The sequence below is a fragment of the Anomaloglossus baeobatrachus genome, chromosome 2 (assembly GCF_048569485.1).
Source record: "Anomaloglossus baeobatrachus isolate aAnoBae1 chromosome 2, aAnoBae1.hap1, whole genome shotgun sequence".
Classification (NCBI taxonomy): Eukaryota; Metazoa; Chordata; class Amphibia; order Anura; family Aromobatidae; genus Anomaloglossus; species Anomaloglossus baeobatrachus.
In genome coordinates, this window is record NC_134354.1 from 304,247,345 (window position 1) to 304,265,501 (window position 18,157).

The following is an 18,157-nucleotide window of genomic DNA, read 5'->3' on the forward strand; positions in this document are numbered from 1 at the left end:
CTCTGTAGGAATAATTAGTTCTCCGGCTGTGTCGAGGCGACCAGGTCATTGTAGGCCCGTCCCACGGCTACTTGTAGTTGTGTGTTAGTGGTAGGTCTGCAGTTCACTGAGATTCCAACCACTCTGGTACATTCTGGGTTTTCTAGTTTTGGTCTTTTTTGTGATCCTTCTCGGTCACTGAATCATAACAGTTGTGTTTGTGTACTGATAATGGTTCTGGTGATGTATTTTGGTACTGATAGTCGCTCTTGTCCTATATTTTTGTACTCTTGATAGTTCTGGTAATGTTTCTTTCTATAGCTGGTGGTTATGGTGATGTACTTAAGTACTGTTGGTGGTTATGGTGATGTACTCATGTAGTGATGGTATTTGTAATGCTGTATTTCTCTACTGTTGTGGTTTTGGTGATGTAATTTGTGATGTACTTTTTGTACTGATGATAGTTTTGATGATGTATTCCTGTACTGAAGGTGTTTGTGGTCCTGTATTTCTATACTGTTCAAGGTTCTAGTGATATATTTCTTTATTTATGGTGGTTCTGGTGCTGTTTTTCTGTACTGTTAGTGGTTCTAGTGATGTATTCATGTACTGTTGGTTGTTCATATGATGTATATATGTGCTGTTGTTATTCTGGTAATCTTACATAGTTACATAGTTACATAGTTACTTAGGTTGAAAAAAGACCTAGGTCCATCTAGCTCAACCTTCCTCCACCAGTTGTACATTTAGTCACTAAGTCATTTATAACCAACAATGTTTTGTGTACTGAGGAAATCATCCAGCCCTTTTTTAAAAGCTGTTATAGTATCTGCCATTACTACCTCTTGTGGTAGGGCATTCCACAGTCTGACCGCTCTAACTGTAAAGAACCCTTTCCTATTTAGGTGTCGGAATCGCTTTTCTTCCACTCGCAGTGAGTGCCCCCTGGTCCTTAGTATTGTTTTCGAAAGAAATAAGTTATGTGCCAGTCCTTTATATTGACCACACATGTATTTATACATATAAATGAGATCTCCTCTGAGACGTCTTTTTTCTAAGCTAAACATATCTAACTTTTTCAATCTGCCATCATATGGGAGGCCTTCCATTCCTTGTAATAGTCTAGTTGCCCGCCTTTGAACTGACTCTAACTTCTGAATGTCCTTCTTAAAATGTGGAGCCCAAAACTGGATCCCGTATTCCAGATGTGGCCTTACAAGTGATTTATAGATGGGTAACAATACGTTGGGATCACGGGATCTAATCTCTCTTTTTATACACCCTAGAATCTTGTTTGCTTTAGCAGCTGCTGCCTGACATTGAGTGCTGCTGCTCAGCTTATTTGTAATGAGAATACCCAAGTCCTTCTCCTGTTCTGTAGTCCCGAGTTTACTTCCATTTAATGTATACGCAGCTATAGGATTACTCCGTCCTAGGTGCATTACTTTACATTTATCAACATTAAATCTCATTTGCCAAGTATCTGCCCATTCTGACATCTTATCCAGATCTTTTTGTAATATTGTACTATCCAGGTCAGTTTTTAATATCCTACATAGTTTGGTGTCATCGGCAAAGACTGACACTGTACTATCAATCCCATCCACAAGGTCATTAATATAGAGAGTAAAAAGAATTGGTCCTAGCATAGATCCCTGCGGCACCCCACTGCTGACTATAGCCCATTTAGAGAATGTAGCATTTATGACTACTCTTTGTTTCCTATCTTTTAGCCAATTCCTTACCCAGTTGCATATTGTGTCCCCTAGTCCTTGCTTCTGGAGCTTTAGTATAAGGCTATTATGTGGTACAGTATCAAATGCCTTTGCAAAGTCCAAATAAATCACATCAGCTGCATTACCAATATCCAGGTTTGCACCTACCCCCTCATAGAACCCCAACAGGTTGGTTAGACACGACTTATCTTTCATGAATCCATGCTGTTTGTCAGTTATCATATTATTTTCTGCAATATATTTTTGCATGTCATCCCTTAAAATGCCCTCAAAAACTTTGCATACTACTGATGTCAGGCTTACTGGACGGTAGTTGCCTGGATCTACCCTCTTACCTTTCTTAAATATCGGTACCACATCAGCAATCCTCCAATCCTGAGGCACCAACCCTGTTACAAGTGCACCAACCCTGTTACAAGTTACAATCTATTTCTCTACTAATTGTGATTGTGATGCAGTTTGTACTTTTGGTGGTTCTGTTGATGTATTCATATACTGATGATGTTTTAGGTGATGTATTCCTGTATTAATGGTGGCTCTGGTGCTCCATTTGTTAACTGTTAGTGGTTCTGATGTTGTATTTCTGTACTGTTGGTGGTTCTGTAGGTATATTTCGGTATTGTTGGTGATTCTGGTTAAGTATTTCTTTACTGATGATGGTTGTGATGCTCTATTCCTGTACTGTTGGTGATTCTAGCAATGTATTTCTGTACTGATGGTGGTTATGGTGATGGGTTTCTGTACTGATTGTAATTATAATGCAGTACTTCTGCACTGTTGATGGATTTGGTGATGTATTCATGTACTGAAGGTAGTTATGATACAATATTTCTGCATTGTGGATGGTTCTGCTGAAGTATTTCTGCACTGATGGTCGTTCTGGTGGTATGTTCCAATACTGATGGTGGTTCTCGTGATGCATTCCTGTATTGATGGTTTTGATGCCATATTTCTACTTTTTATACAGTTGGTGGTTATGATGCTGTATTCCTGTATTGTTGGTGATTATGGTGTTGTATTTTTGTACTGTTGATGGCTCTAGTGATATATTTATGTATTATTTTAAGTTTAAATATTCCTGTACTGTTATTGGTTATGGTGCTGTATATTTTTATTGTTGATAATTATAATGCTGTATTTCTGCACTATTGTTTAATTCTGGGGATCTACTCACGTACTGTTTTCTATTTGCACATGTAAAAATCCATAAACTGTCAGATAACATGATACATGGCTATGGTAATTAAGCATTGTGCCATCAGAGAAGATAAGGGTTACTACATATTTATGTTAGGAGCATTAATTATAGAATTAAATAATGTAGAATGCTAAATCCTAACAGTATATATTATACTCACTGTCAGGATTTGGCTCCGCTTCCCAGTTCAAGCTGTCATTAAATGACTACTCACATGCGATTTTCATATTTATTGTCATGCATCAACTAGCTTCTCTTACAGTTTTTCTCAATGAAGTAGTGGCTGTAGCTATTCAATGAACATTGAGAAAATTAGGAAAAGCAGCAGATGAATGTAAGTATGCAATTCACATATGAGCAGTCACATGACAACTACTCTAAATGCTTAAGATGTGTATGAGAGGCACCAAATTGAATTGTTACCCTGGGTGAAGGAATACCTACATGCTTCTAATTCCTACCATAGCTTTTTGATAAAGGGAATTTCCCAAGTGTGGAAGATCCGGTGATGGAAAGTATATACAGTTTTGTCCAACAAATAATTAAGTCCTTCTATTATACTTATTAAGTCCTCATATAGGATGCTATGTATATAAGCTAGGGTTAAGCCTCAATGCCCTAACATTGGTAGCACTTCACAATTAATTTACCTTTTCATCACTATGTGTTAATATTGATTATATATGGTGTGTGTGTGTGTATATATATATATATATATATATATATATATATATATTCTTTTTATTTTTAATTTTTTACTTTTAATAATTTTCCCCTTTTTCGTTTCATTGCTTCTCTGTGGCTCAACACATTGTGACTATACCACCCACCTAGTGCAATGTTACAGTTCACTAATTCTGCTCTCATTTCCTTTCATTTTGCACAAGTTGTTTTCTCATATGAAAAAGAAAAACTTTTATTTATATTCTTTTAATATATTTTTATCTACACATAGATACTTATCATTACCTACGTTTCTCAGTATTAAAGTGTCTTCTGATATCTGATTTATTTATATTTCATATATACCTTTCTTTTTTCTGTCCTAACTCTACACTTATAATGTATAGCACCACCTTGCAATCAGAACTAGGATTATGAAAACACTGTTCTGAAAAACACCGGTTTGGCTCCTTTTCACATCACATTTTTATACATTTTTTATATTTTCAAAAGAGAAGGTATAAATACAAATATAGTTATATGCATTATTTATGTTAAAACACGACAACTCCAAAATAGGTGTGTTCGCAATTCTGATTTTCATTTATAGCTCTTATTTGTACATTTGTCAGGATCAGGTTTGGTGAACTGTGACACATCATATGGCGCCCTTATTCAAATGCCAACTCCTCTTATAAAGCTGTCTGTTTGTTACTGCATCTGTATTGTGGTTGACTCCCACTCATTTTATATTGATTGGCCATCCTAATGATAATGGAAATCCCCTGTTAATAACCACATGAACTTGCCAGTAACTGATACTAAATCACCACTAGACCAACAGCAATGACCAGTGATTAAATGTTAAAGTACTGATATTCCAATAAAATGAAGCTAGCTACACTATTGGTGAAAAAGTGACATAAAAGACTAAAAGCCGCTTTACATGCTGCGATCTCGCTAGTGAGATCGCTAGCGTGCGTTGCTGCCCCCATTGGTTGCACAACATCGCTCGGACAAGTCACACTACTTACCTGCCTAGCGACGTCGCTGTGACCGGCGAACCGCCTCCTTTCTAAGGGGGAGGTTTGTTCGGCGTCACAGAGACGTCACTAAGCGGTCACCCAATCGAAGCGGAGGGGCAGAGATGAGCGGGACGAACATCCCGCCCACCTCCTTCCTTCCTCATTGCGGGCGGCCGCAAGTAAGGTGAGGTTCCTCGTTCCTGCGGTGTCACACATAGCGATGAATAATATCGTACCTGTAGCAGCAACGATATTTGGGAACTGGACAGCGTGTCAATGAGCAACAATAAGGTGAGTATTTTTGCTCGTTAGCGGTCGCTCGTACGTGTCACACGCAATGACATCGCTAACGAGGCAGGATGTGCGTCACGAATTCCGTGACCCCAACGACATCGCGTAAGCGATGACGTTGCGCTTAAAGCGGCCTTAAGCCTAAGGGCTTGTTCAGAGTCTACATTCACATAACCGTATCTTCTGTCCGAGTGCTGCCCATGGAAAAACCAACTACTAATCTTATTCAATTCAGCTATTCAGGTGGGGTGGGGGGGGGGGTTACACAGATTGAATGTCTGAGTGAAAAATATTACAAAAATTAAATGCTTATGTATAAAATTGAATGGATGACAAATGCAATTGAAAAATCATCCATTTTCTGGATGGTAGTACTGTTCCACATATTTATAAAAGTTGTTAGGTTCAGTTATGAAATCAGCCATTTCTAAATGCTTTGACCTCCTGAATTCACATCTGACAATGAAACGTTTCAGTTGCCTCTTGTTTCTATGATGTCAAAGAGATTTTCTTTTACCGCTACATATAATTAATGCATAAAAGTTTCACTACCTTAAAAACCTTGAAACTTTTATTTTTGCAAATATAAAGATGCAGAGTATTTGATATAAAAATTCTCATATTTAGTTGGAGGAAACTTAGCAACAATTCAAACAACTTAAATATGTCTACATACTACAGCAAATTATAAACTACAGAAATTGTACTATAACTAGAGATGAGCAACCCCCCTAGTGTTCGAGTTCGGTTCAGTTCGTCGAACGGCGGATGTGTGCGGCGAACATTCGACAAACACAGTTAATAAACCATTATACTTACAGGTACCCGCGATGCGTCCTACAGACTCTGTCTCCCGCCACTTCTCCTTTCGATCATTGCTACACCCTCCCAGTAACCAGCACTGATGATAGGACCTTCCGTGACGTCGTCATAGCATGTGGCCAGTCACGTGTGTATTATCTCATTGGCTACAGACTGGTCACATGGCTAGACGTCATGCTAGGTCCTGTCAGTGCATCTCTCCGGTACGCAGTGCTCGTTTGAGCATCTCCATGTACCGGCGAGATGCTTGGGCACATGCTTGGCTCCCCGTTCCTGCATGTTGGCTCTCTTTACAGAGTCAGCCTACATGCAAGGACTGGATGCCACAGACTGTGAATAGCGGCACCGGGAATCAGGTGATCGGAGATTACTGTTGATATAGTAACCTGCCTGTCAGATTACTATTTCAACGATGGCAGCGGTGACATCATTGCTTACAACTCGCAGCCTCTGCTCACTCACTGAGTGATTAGACTGCACGGGAGCAGCAGCGTCTTCCTCCCATGCAGCGCTGTCTGATGTAGCAGAGCTGCATGGATTGAAGGAGAAAGAAGACAGAAGACCAGGAACGTGGAGGGGTGAGAGGGAGTGATAAACATGGAGTCTCTAAGTGTGTCTGTGTATTTATTTCTATTAAAGTATTTTTTCTTTGTGTGGTGTCTTTTTTTTAACCCTTTATTGGAGATTCTTAATGGCCGGGTCAAACTTGCCTGGCATTAAGAATCTCTGGCTTCATACTAGCTAGTAAAACAAAGCTAGTATTAACCCTTTATTACCCAGCAAGCCACCCGGCATCAGGGCTGCTGGAATAGTTGGATACAGTGCCAGATGATGGCGCTTCTATGAAAGCGCCATTTTCTGGGGCGGCTGCGGACTGCAGTTCGAAGCAGAGGGGCCCAGAAAGCTCGGGCCAACCTGTCCTGCGGATTCCTATCCTCAGCTGCCTAGTTGTACCTGGCTGGACACAAAAATGGGGCAAAGCCCATGTCGTTTTTTTTTTAATTATTTCATGAAATTTAAGAAATAATTTAAAAAAGGGCTTCCCTATATTTTTAGTTCCCAGCCGGGTACAAATAGGCAGCTGGGGGTTGGGGGCAGCCGTACCTGCCTGCTGTACCTGACTAGCATACAAAAATATGGCGAAGCCCACGTCATTTTTTTTGGTAGGCAAAAAACTCCTGCATACAATCCTGGATGGAGTATGCTGAGCCTTGTAGTTCTGCAGCTGCTGTCTGCTCTCCTGCATACACTAATGAATGGAGCATGCTGAGACTTGTAGTTCAGCTCCCCCTGTGTCTCCCTCCAGCATACAGTCATGGATGCAGCATGCTGAGCCTTGTAGTTCTGCAGCTGCTGTCAGCTTTCCTGCATACACTAGTGGATAAAGTTTGCTGAGCCTTGCACTTGTGCTCCCCCTGCCTCTCCCTCCAGCATACAGTGTTGGATGCAGGATGCTGAACCTTGTAGTTCTGCAGCTGCTGTCTGCTCTCCTGTATACACTAGTGGATGAAGTATGCTGAACCTTGCACTTCTGCTCCCCCTTCCTCTCCCTCCAGCATACAGTCCTGGATGGAGGATGCTGAGCCTTGTAGTTCTGCAACTGCTGTCTCCTCTCCTCCATACGGAAAGACAGCAGACCGCTGCTGCAGAACTAAAAGGCTCAGCATACTCCATCCAGGACTGTATGCAAGAGTTTTATGCCCCCCAAAAAAATTATGTGGACTTCGCCATATTTTTGTATGCTAGCCAGGTACAGCAGGCAGCTACGGGCTGCCCCCAGCTGCCTATTTGTACCCGGCTGGAAACTAAAAATATAGGGAAGCCCTTTTTTTTTTTAAATTATTTCATGAATTTCATGAAATAATTAAAAAAAAATGACGTGGGCTTCGCCCAATTTTTGTGTCCAGCCAGGTACAACTAGGCAGCTGGGGATTGGAATCAGCTGATGCATCAGTGCAAAAAAAAAAACCACTACACACTTCTGTGCAGACTCCAGTCCGACAGCATCAGCTGATAGTTTAGCCGACCGGGCGGTAAAAAGCCGGCCTCACTGCTCGACTTGCAGTGTCAGCTGATTCCATCAGGTGACCGCATCAGCTGATCATCGCTAGGCCTGAGAGAGAGAGAAAAGAGAGAGAAAGAGAAAAGAGAGGAGAGAGAAGAGAGAGAGAAGAGAGAGAGAGGAGAGGGAAAGATAGAGAGAAGAGAGAGAGGAGAGAGAAAATAGAGAGAGGTGAGAGAGATAGGTGAGAGAGAAAGGTGAGAGAGAGAAGAGAGAGAAAAGAGAGAGAAGGAGAGAGGAGAGATAGGAGAGAGAAAAGAGAGAGGAGAGAGAGAAGAGAGAGAGAGGAGAGAGAGAGAGGAGAGGGAGGGAGAGAGGAGAGAGAGAGGAGAGAGAAGAGAGAGAGGAGATAGAGGAGAGAGAGAGAGAAGAGAGAGAGGAGAGAGAGGAGAGATTAATGCAGCCACATTTCGTGAACTGCTCCGATTTTAGAGGTGTGTCCCGCGGCTCACAGCTGATGTCCGGCTCCTCCCCTCAGTGCATAATTAAATTAAATTATAATTATAAATAAATAATAATTATAACTTAAAATAATAAATAAATTCAATTCTTTACCGGGACAGCCGGGACTCGAACTTGTGAACTAATTCTCCTTAGGCAGTAGCTCTACCCATTGAGCCACTGGCTGTAATGAAAAGCTAAGGAAGATTTGGTAATCTTGACCTCTGTATTCCAGTAAACAATTCAGAAGTAGATTATTCAGCTACAGAAGAGAGAGCAGAGAGGAGAGAGAGAGGGGAGAGAGAGAGAAGAGAGAGAAGCAAGAGAGAGAAAAGAGTGAGAGGAGAGAGAGAGGAGAGAGAGAGGAGAGAGAGAGAAGAGAGAGGAGAGAGAGATGAGAGAGAGAAGAGAGAAGGGGAGAGAGCAAGAGAGGAGAAAGAGAGAGACACGCAAGCACTAATGCCCCATCCTCATCACCGCACACACAAGCACTACCGCACTCATCATCATCCTCGCACACACGCAGGCACTACCGCGCTCATCATCATTACCATACACACAAGCACTACCGCACTCATCATAATCATCATCCTCGCACACACAAGCGCTACCGCACTCATCATCATCACCGGACACACATGCACTACCGCACTCATCATAATCATCATCCTCGCACACACGCAGGCACTGCCGCACTCATCATCATCACCACACACACATGCACTACCAGCCCCATCATCAGCCTCGCACACACGCAGGCACTACCTGGGTGAAGTCTCCGGTGACAGCGCGGCTCACTTCAGTTGCTGCGTGGAGCTGACACAGAGCTGTCGTGTTTTACGGCGCTCCCTGTCAGCTTCATCTAACAGAGCTGAAAGCGTCGTATGGATTACTTTGGACCTGGATGTCTGTTTGGGGATTAATAAAGTGGTAAAAAGAGGGGGGGGTTATCTTTTATTCCAAATAAAGGATTTTTCATTGTGTGTGTTTATTTACTTTCACTTACAGGTTAATTATGGAAGGTATCTCGGGGAGACGCCTGTCATGATTAACCTAACCTTATTACCCCGATTGCCCCCGCACCAGGGCAATTCGGGATGAGTCGGGTAGAGTACCGGGACTGTCGCATCTAATGGATGCGGCAATTCCGGGCGGCTGCTGGCTGATATTGTTAGGGTGGTGGGCTCCCCATAACGTGGCGCTCTCCATCCTGACAATACCAGCCTCCAGCCGTGTGGCTTTATCTTGGCTGGTATCAAAATTGGGGAGAACCGCAAATTTTTTTTTCTTATTATTATTTATTTATTTATTTTACTGCACAATATAGACCCACCCACCGGCGGCTGTGATTGGTTGCAGTGAGACAGCCGTCACTCATCGTGGGGGCGTGTCTTACTGCAACCAATCATGGGCGCCGGTGGGCGAGGAAAGCAGGGAATACCAGATTGAATAATGAGCAGAAGCCATTTTCAAAAGAGGAAAAGCCGCCGTAGCTTTGTGACAGCCGTGCAGTGCCACACCCGTGATCGGTAAGTAGGAAAGAGAGAGGGATTGTGCTGGGGACGCAGGACGCATGCAGATATGCAACGTGCACACATAGCCTTACTGTGAAAAGCCACGCTTTTGGTGATCGAACCATTATCGAACGGTAACTTGAACAGCCGAACTTGAAGCAAATAGTTCGAGTTCGTCGAACGACTCGAACACCGCCCAAAATCACTCGAATTTGAAATTGGCGAACGGTTCGATTCAAACATCGCTCATCTCTAAATATAACATTTGTTCCTCTATCAGTGACAACTCTATTTTCCTTCTCTCTTATGCTCCTGCATCAGATCCTCTCTTACAATTGTCCAACAGTAATCCGCAATTGATGGATTGCATTTTCCTATATATCTTTTCTCTATGGCAGCAATATCTTTGTGATATCTCTCACTGTGCTCGTCACTCACTGCTCTGCATTTGGGTGAAAAAAAAAGTCTAGATGCAAATGTAAGAAATGAATCTTTAAGGACATGTTACAGCCAAGATTCTTATCTGTTTTGAGGAGATTTTCCACCAACTTGTCATAGTTATATGCTCTTGAGTTCCCCCAAAAATGTGTTCCCACTAATGTAAATGCCACCCGTGCAGCCTTTGCCTTGCCCTGCAACGTACAGAGAAATGCGTCATCTTGAGGAAGCTTTTGGATCTGAGGTAAAATAAAGACTCCTTCATTTATCTTTGCTTTACTCAACCTTAAAAATGTATCAATGAGATACTTGAATGCTTTTATATTATCAATTGCCTTTACAAAGTTCTTCATTAAGCTCAACTTGATATTGGTAACACAATCTTATGTGGGCCAACAAGTGCTGGATGCAGAGCATTTTTCTCTCTGGCTGAAGTGAATGTTGGAGAGGCAAGTTTGTTTTATTGTAGTGTTATTTTCTTCTATGACTATCCTACTCACACAGAAAGCAGCAGTAGTTTGTGTATCCACCCTGGAAACCAGGTAACAGGGCAACCATTAAGTCACCACAAATATTGGTCATAGTTCAGGCACCTCAGCAACTGTTTCCAGTTGTCATAGGTTTCTTTGTTTCTTTCATGCTCCCGGCATGACCAGCTGGACTTGAAGGTAGCACTTGCCATTATTCAGCGAGATAGCGTTAAGACTTGTTTTGCATGAATCAATGAAGAGCCTCTATTTCTCTGGATCATGACTTAAATTCAGAGTTTATGTTAAAGTGTTGATGATGTTGCATGCCACAAGATTTCCCTCCATGAAAAAGTATTGGACAAGATCTTTATCAGGGTAGCGGAACAAAGAAATCTGAACATCGTCCACTAGGAGATTCCACTGCTGTAGCCTGAAAGAGCTCAGCCTTAAGGGTGCTTTACACGCTGTGACATCGCTAACAATATATCGTCGGGGTCACGTCGTTAGTGACGCACATCCGGCGCCGTTAGCGACATCGCAGCGTGTGACACCAAGGAGCAACGATCAACGATTGCAAAAACGTCAAAAATCGTTGATCGTTGACACGTCGCTCCTTTCCTTAATATCGTTGCTCGTCGTTCCTGCGGCAGTACATATCGCTACGTGTGACACCGCAGGAACGACGAACATCTCCTACCTGCGTCCACCGGAAAAGAAGGAAGGAAGGAGGTGGGCGGGATCTTCCACCTGCTCATCTCCGCCCCTCCGCTTCTATTAGATGGCTGCCGTATGGCGTCGCTGTGACGCCGCATGAACCGCCCCCTTAGAAAGGAGGCAGTTCGCTGGCCAGAGCGACGTCGCATCGAAGGTAAGTCTGTGTGACGGGTGTAAGCGATGTTGTGCACCACGGGCAGCGAATTGTCCGTGTCGCACAACCGACGGGGGCGGGTACGCTCGCTAGCGATATCGGTACCGATATCGCAGCGTGTAAAGTACCCTTTACTCTTAAGGGTGCTTTACAGGAGACGATCTATCGTGCGATAGACCGTTGGGGTCACGGTTTTTGTGACGCACATCCGACATCGCTTGCGACATTAGGCTGTGTGACACCTCCGAGTGACGCAGTATCACTCACAAATCGTGAGTCGTGTACTCGTCGCTCAGTTTCATAATCTCGTTTAATTAAAATGGCGCTGGTTGCTCATCGTTCCCGAGGTAGCTCATGCCGCTCCGTGTGACACTCGGGAACGATGAACAGCAGCTTACCTCCTTCACGCAGCAGCCGCAGGCTATGCGGAAGGAAGGAGGTGGGCAGGATGTTTACGTCCCCCTCATCTCCGCCCCTCCGCTTCTATTGACCGGCCACTGTGTGACGTCGCTGTGACGCCGAACATCCCTCCCACTTCAGGAAGTGGACGTTCGTCACCCACAGCGAGGTCGCTCAGTAGGTAAGTGCGTGTGACGGGGGTTAACGACTTTGTGCGCCACGGGCAACTAATTGCCCGTGACGCACAAACGACGGGGGCGGGTACGATCGATCGTGAAATTGCACGATAGATCGTACCGTGTAAAGCAGGCTTTAGGCAGATCCAAATCTCTAACAAGATCATTCCGGTCACTTTGTGTTATAAGGTGTGGTTCAATTGACGTTGCTGACAGAAAGTCTGGAAAGAGAGAGGAAGATGTTTCCTAACACCAAGCTCCCTCTTCTTCCTCATTTTCCTAGACTGAAAATGTTTCCGGTGCTTTTGGAGCCTAACATTCTTCTGTATGTGGTGCTGGGCATATTGCAGATGGAATGTCTGGATATTGCAAAGTCCACTTCTTCCTTGGAAAGCCGTTGCTAATGGAGGGCATCATGCAGAAATAGCAATTGGTAGTGTGATTGGTTTGCTCTCTACATATCATTGGGACTGCAAAAGACTTAAGCGGGCTTTACACGCTACGATATTGTTAATGAATTATCGTCGGGGTCACGGTGTTTGTGACGCACATCCGGCATCATTAACAATATCGCAGTGTGTGACACTTATGAGCGACCTTAAACAATCGCAAAAGCGGTCAAAATAGTTTGCCGCAGAGAGGTCGTCCTGAAACAAAAAATTGTTTTCTGCTTATTAGCAATGTTGCTTGTCGTTCCTGTGGCAGCACACATCGCTATGTGTGACACCGCAGGAACGACGAACATCTCCTTACCTGCGTCCACCGGCAATGCTGAAGGAAGGTGGTGGGCGGGATGTTACGTCCCGCTGATATGCGCCCCTCCGCTTCTATTGGACGCCTGTCGTGTGACGTCGCTGTGACGCCGCACAAACCGCCCCCCTTAAAAAAGGAAGCGGTTTGCCGGCCAGAGCGACGTCGCAGGGCAGGTAAGTGCGTGTGACGGGGTTAAGCAAGGTTGTGCGGCACGGGCAGCGATTTGCCCGTGCCGCACAACCGACGGGGGCGGGTACGATCGCAGTGTGTAAAGCCCGCTGTAGATTGCTTCCTTTCATGCAACCACTGTGTAAAATGTGATGCACATCTATTGTAACATAAGTGTGGAGGCAAACTCTTGTCCTGATCTATTCTATGGTCAAAATACAGATTGTAGGCTTTCCTTATCATGGTAGTTAATTTTCGCCTTTGTCACGCAAAAGTGACTTTTCCACATATGTAGCAAAAACTATCCACTGTGTTAATACAATAATTAGGCATATCTGAAAAAATATACAAAAAATATTAATATGCTTAGAATCAAAGCTAAGTAATCCTAAAACAGTATCCCGACCCTTACACACACAGAGCATTTATAAAAGTCCGTGATGGACGTCCTTGTAATTAGGTTTATGTCATCGGAGGTAAGTTTGCTTTTTTTGATTGGTCACCCTAAAATGATAGATTACTGAAGGCTCAATAGACTAAACAAATGATATAATAGACTACTAACAATGCAATAATGATTATAAAATAATAATTATGCAATTTTGCAGTAAGCCTACATGAAAGGTGTCATAAGTAATCACCACCGCCTCTGGATCTTGAAAATTAGAGCCAATCAGCATAATTAAGCATCACATTTGTTTCCAGCACCACAAATTAATTGGGTTCAACTGTTTTTGTCTCTGAATCACTCTGACTGTATAATAGTGTTATCGAATGATTTTTTTATACACTCATGTGATCCTATATAGATGAGTGTATTATACGGACATGTCCTGTCTGTGTTAAAAATGAATGTTATTCAATAGGGCTTTCAGATGACAGACATTTTTTGTGTTTTTCTGGTGTGTCATCCTTTAAATAAAGCTGTTTTGCTTTTGAAACTTCCTGTGATTGCCATGTTAGGTGCGGATTACATGGGTTTTTGATGCGTTTCTTCTATTTAAATGCACCAAAAGCGAATGTTCATTTTTTTACCTGCGGAATTTCTGCATCTAATGGCAAATCTATTTTATTACACACAGAAAACTCAGTGTCTCCTAAAGATAAATTATCATGCTACTAATTAAAAAAAAACACACTGCAGTTTACGCAGCATAAAAGCACAGAGGTCAGGAGATTTCTATTAATGCCATCCACTTTGCTTGTACTATAAAATGTTGCAGTTTTGATCGTGGGCACATACCCTTACAGATACAATTCTTAACATAGTAAATGAGTTTGATCATGTACATCTTAATGTATACAAAAATAGACCATATTGGTGGTAAAAAAGAGACACACAGATGGCAAACCAATGAGAATACAGATTTCACCAAGCACATGGCATAAATTATTAAGTAGACCCAATGAGATTGGTGCATTTACTTGGAAAGACCATGTCATAATGACTGTATAACCCTAATATTAAGATGCATGAATTATGAATCCAGCTATAGAATGAAATAACTTATAAGTCCAAGTCAGTAGCCTACCAAGGGGGCAGTTACCCAGGTTCCTGCGATTAAAGGGGCCTACCCGGAGCTCCTGCTACTTATAACTATATCGGCAAGTTGTGCATGTTGGTATACTTATGCTCATTCAACAGCATTCAATCAGTTAGTTTTCTTCTAACTATAATAAATAACAAATGAAACCATTTTATCAAAAATAAATAAATCTAAAATGGAATCCATATCCTTGCCTGGTGTCTTGACCAAACTGCATCCTTTAAAACACTGTTCAGAACAATTCTTCATGCATAACATTCACGTACATAGGTTTAAGAAAAACATTCTCAGGAAAAAGTCAAGATTTTATGAACTAAATGATACATTTCTGCATTAACACATCAAACCATTAAGCTCAAGAAACCATTATATTATTTTCCACTCCATTACAATATGTCATAATGAATGTCAAAAATGAAGCCTTACAACCAACAATAAAAACCACACTGCTACATGCTTGTTATTTGCATGCATCACTATTATAAAAGTAAAGGCATGCCTGAAAGTGTGCCTCCTTTACCTTCTCAGCAGACTGAGCAGTGCCAAAAAAGATTGGAATGAAGGCCAGCCAAACAATGCAGGTGGTATACATGGTGAAGCCAATAGGCTTTGCCTCGTTAAATGTCTCAGGAACTCCACGGGTTTTGATAGCATAAACAGTGCAGGTTACCATAAGAAGCATGCTGTAGCCCAAAAGACAAATGAGGGAAAGATCCGAAATGTCACATTTGAGCACTCCTCGTGCAAGTTGTGGGTCCGGTGTACGTTGATTTTCATAATCCACTATAGGTCGAGATGGGTCCACAAAAAACCACACAAGAACACCCAGTAATTGGACAGAAGAAAGACTAGCAGTGATTACCAGCTGAGAAGATGGGCTGATATATTTTGGTGCACTGACTGATCTTTTACCCTGTTCAAAAATACGGTAGATTCGGTTAGTTTTTGTGAGCAGTGCAGCATAGCTAATGCTCATTCCCAGGCCCAAAAAGACCCTTCGCAGTGAGCAAGTTCCATAGCCAGGTTGGGCCACCATAATAAAAGTGTTGACATAACACAAGAAAATACCAGTAAGAAGGACATAACTTAGTTCCCGACCAGACGCCTTAACAATAGGAGTATCGTTGTATCTCATGAAAGTGCCCACAACTATCAGCGTTGCTAAAATGCCCAGCACTGCAAGAAGTAAGGGCACTACAGCCCAAGGAGAACTCCACTCAAGCTTGATAACCGGAATGGGAGTGCAGAATGTGTGGTTCTCATTTGGTCTCATATGGATGGGGCATCTCTTGCAGGTGTAGGCATCAAGTTGGTACTGATAACCTTCACATTTTTCACAATGCCAACAGCAGGGCATTCCTTTTACCACCTTCTTCCGCTCACCTGGAAGGCAAGGCTGGCTGCAGACGGAAGGGGGGATTTGAAGGAATTGGTGAGTGGCAGAATGTGTACCAGGCCAGTGCATTCGATCAATCTTGCCAAAAAATTCAATGGTAAAAAAGAGGAAAGGAAGAGGAAATAGGAAAAAAGCGGAAAGCATAAGTTAGCTTAGTACATATTTTTACAATAAAAGGAAAAGAGTACAAAAGGTTAAAGAATAAGATACAAGCATTAGATCACATTCATTATTTGCAAGACACTCAAATATTCTTTATTCTTTTTCTGTTCCCATTTCATATCTAGTTAAAGATTTTTCAATTTTAAAAAAGTTGACCCCAACTGATAGATCTCCTGTAATAAAAAAAAACAAAATTATAGAACTAGTGTAAAATAAAAAAAAACCCTGAAGACTTTGTGAGCTAAATTATACATTTCTAAAGGGGGCTTTACACGCTGCGACATCGCTAATGCAGAGTCGTTGGGGTCACGGAATTTGTGATGCACATCTGGCCGCATTAGCGATGTTGCTGCGTTTGACACCGATGAGCGATTTTGCATCGTTGCAAAAACGTGCAAAATCGCTCATCGGTGACATGGGGGTCCATTCTCAATTATCGTTACTGCAGCAGTAACGATGTAGATCGTCGATCCTGCGGCAGCACACATCGCTATGTGTGACGCCGCAGGAACGAGGAGCCTCTCCTTACCTGCCTCCCGGCCGCTATGAGGAAGGAAGGAGGTGGGCGGGATGTTCCGGCCACTCATCTCCGCCCCTCCGCTTCTATCTATTGGGCGGCCGCTCAGTGACGTCGCTGTGATGCCGCACGGACCGCCCCCTTAGAAAGGAGGCAGTTCGCCGGTCACAGCGACGTTGCCGGGCAGGTAAGTATGTGTGACGGGTCTGGGAGATGTTGTGCGGCACGGGCAGCGATTTGCCCGTGTCGCACAACAGATGGGGGCGGGAACCCACGCTAGCGATATCGGGACCGATATCGCAGCATGTAAAGTAGCCTTTAGACATGAAGCCAATTAGCTCAGGATTGGAAATCATAAGATCATTTTCCCCTCCATTATAATAAGTCACAATAAATGTCAAGAATAATTCCTCATGACCCACAACAAAACCACTCTGCTACGTTTGTTATTTGCATGCACTGCTATTATAAAAGTAAAGGCATGCAATAAAGTGTGGCTTCTTTACCTTCTCAGCAGACTGAGCAGTGCCATGAGTGGAATGAAGGCCAGCCAAACAATGCAGGTGGTATACATGGTGGAATCAATAGGCTTTGCCTTCTAAATGTCTATCAAAAAACTCTATATGTTTTGATAGCACTTACTCTCCCTGCTAGTGAAGACAGCACAAGCTACTGAGCTCAATGATTGGCAGCAGCGGTGATGTGAATTTTCAATGTGATACCACCAGTGCAGCCAAAATACTGTGAGAGGTGGCACTGGACCCGGGGAGGGTAAGTACTATTGAATTCTCTTAATTCACACATGTTCCTTTAGAACCATTTTTTTCTTTAAATTGGGAAAACACATTTAACAGAGTTAATTCCTGATTATTCTCTTACTTTGAGATGAAGGTGATCAGCCCATTGTCCAATCACTTTATATTCAGGGGTTCCATTATGGATCTGGTACTGATAAATTTCATAGCGACCTGGAGCATCACCATTCTCATTAAATGTGACTGGTGTGCCAGCAATTCCTGTAAAGTGATATCTGCTTGAGTTACAAGTAGCATATACAACAGAACAAAAAAAGTCAAGACAGTGTGTTATATATAATGCTGGAGCAACACAGAGACTTTGGCCATGACACAGGTGGCACAGCCAAAGATTGCTACCTGTCACTGCTACGTAGCGCTATAATTCAGATGATTGGGATTGTACTGCCACACCTGAGAGTTGCTTGTCACCGTTGCAGTACACCAGGGTTCACAATGTAACCCCATTCACCTGCATTATGTTGATATGTAGTCGAGCGATCTTTGACCTGTATTGCGACCAAAGACGCCATGTAGCCCCAGCATTATAGACAGTGCAAATAAACAACATCACATTACCCATATTCTATATATATATGATTTAGGATAGATCATCATTTTTAGATGCAATTACATCAGCAAACAGCAGATGGAATTGCAGAGGTACATTGATGGAATACAACAATTGCAGATTGCAAAATGTTTTTCCTTCTACATATAAACATATGATTCACATTA

At 42.6% G+C, this 18,157-nt stretch overlaps 1 protein-coding gene across 3 annotated transcripts in view; it reads right to left on the minus strand.

The window, feature by feature from the left end:
* GRM4 (glutamate metabotropic receptor 4) overlaps nucleotides 1-18,157 on the minus strand; it is a 760,688-nt gene that overhangs the window by 182,394 nt on the left and 560,137 nt on the right. For 2 of the 3 annotated variants that reach the window (XM_075335864.1, XM_075335863.1), the window contains exons 8-9: nucleotides 17,505-17,641; nucleotides 15,071-16,024 (exon numbers count right to left, since the gene is read on the minus strand). In XM_075335864.1, coding sequence (XP_075191979.1) covers nucleotides 15,071-16,024; nucleotides 17,505-17,641 — 1,091 coding nt within the window. Of the gene's footprint in view, nucleotides 1-15,070; nucleotides 16,025-17,504; nucleotides 17,656-18,157 lie in introns of those variants that run through there. The other variant, XM_075335865.1, reaches the window with a different exon arrangement.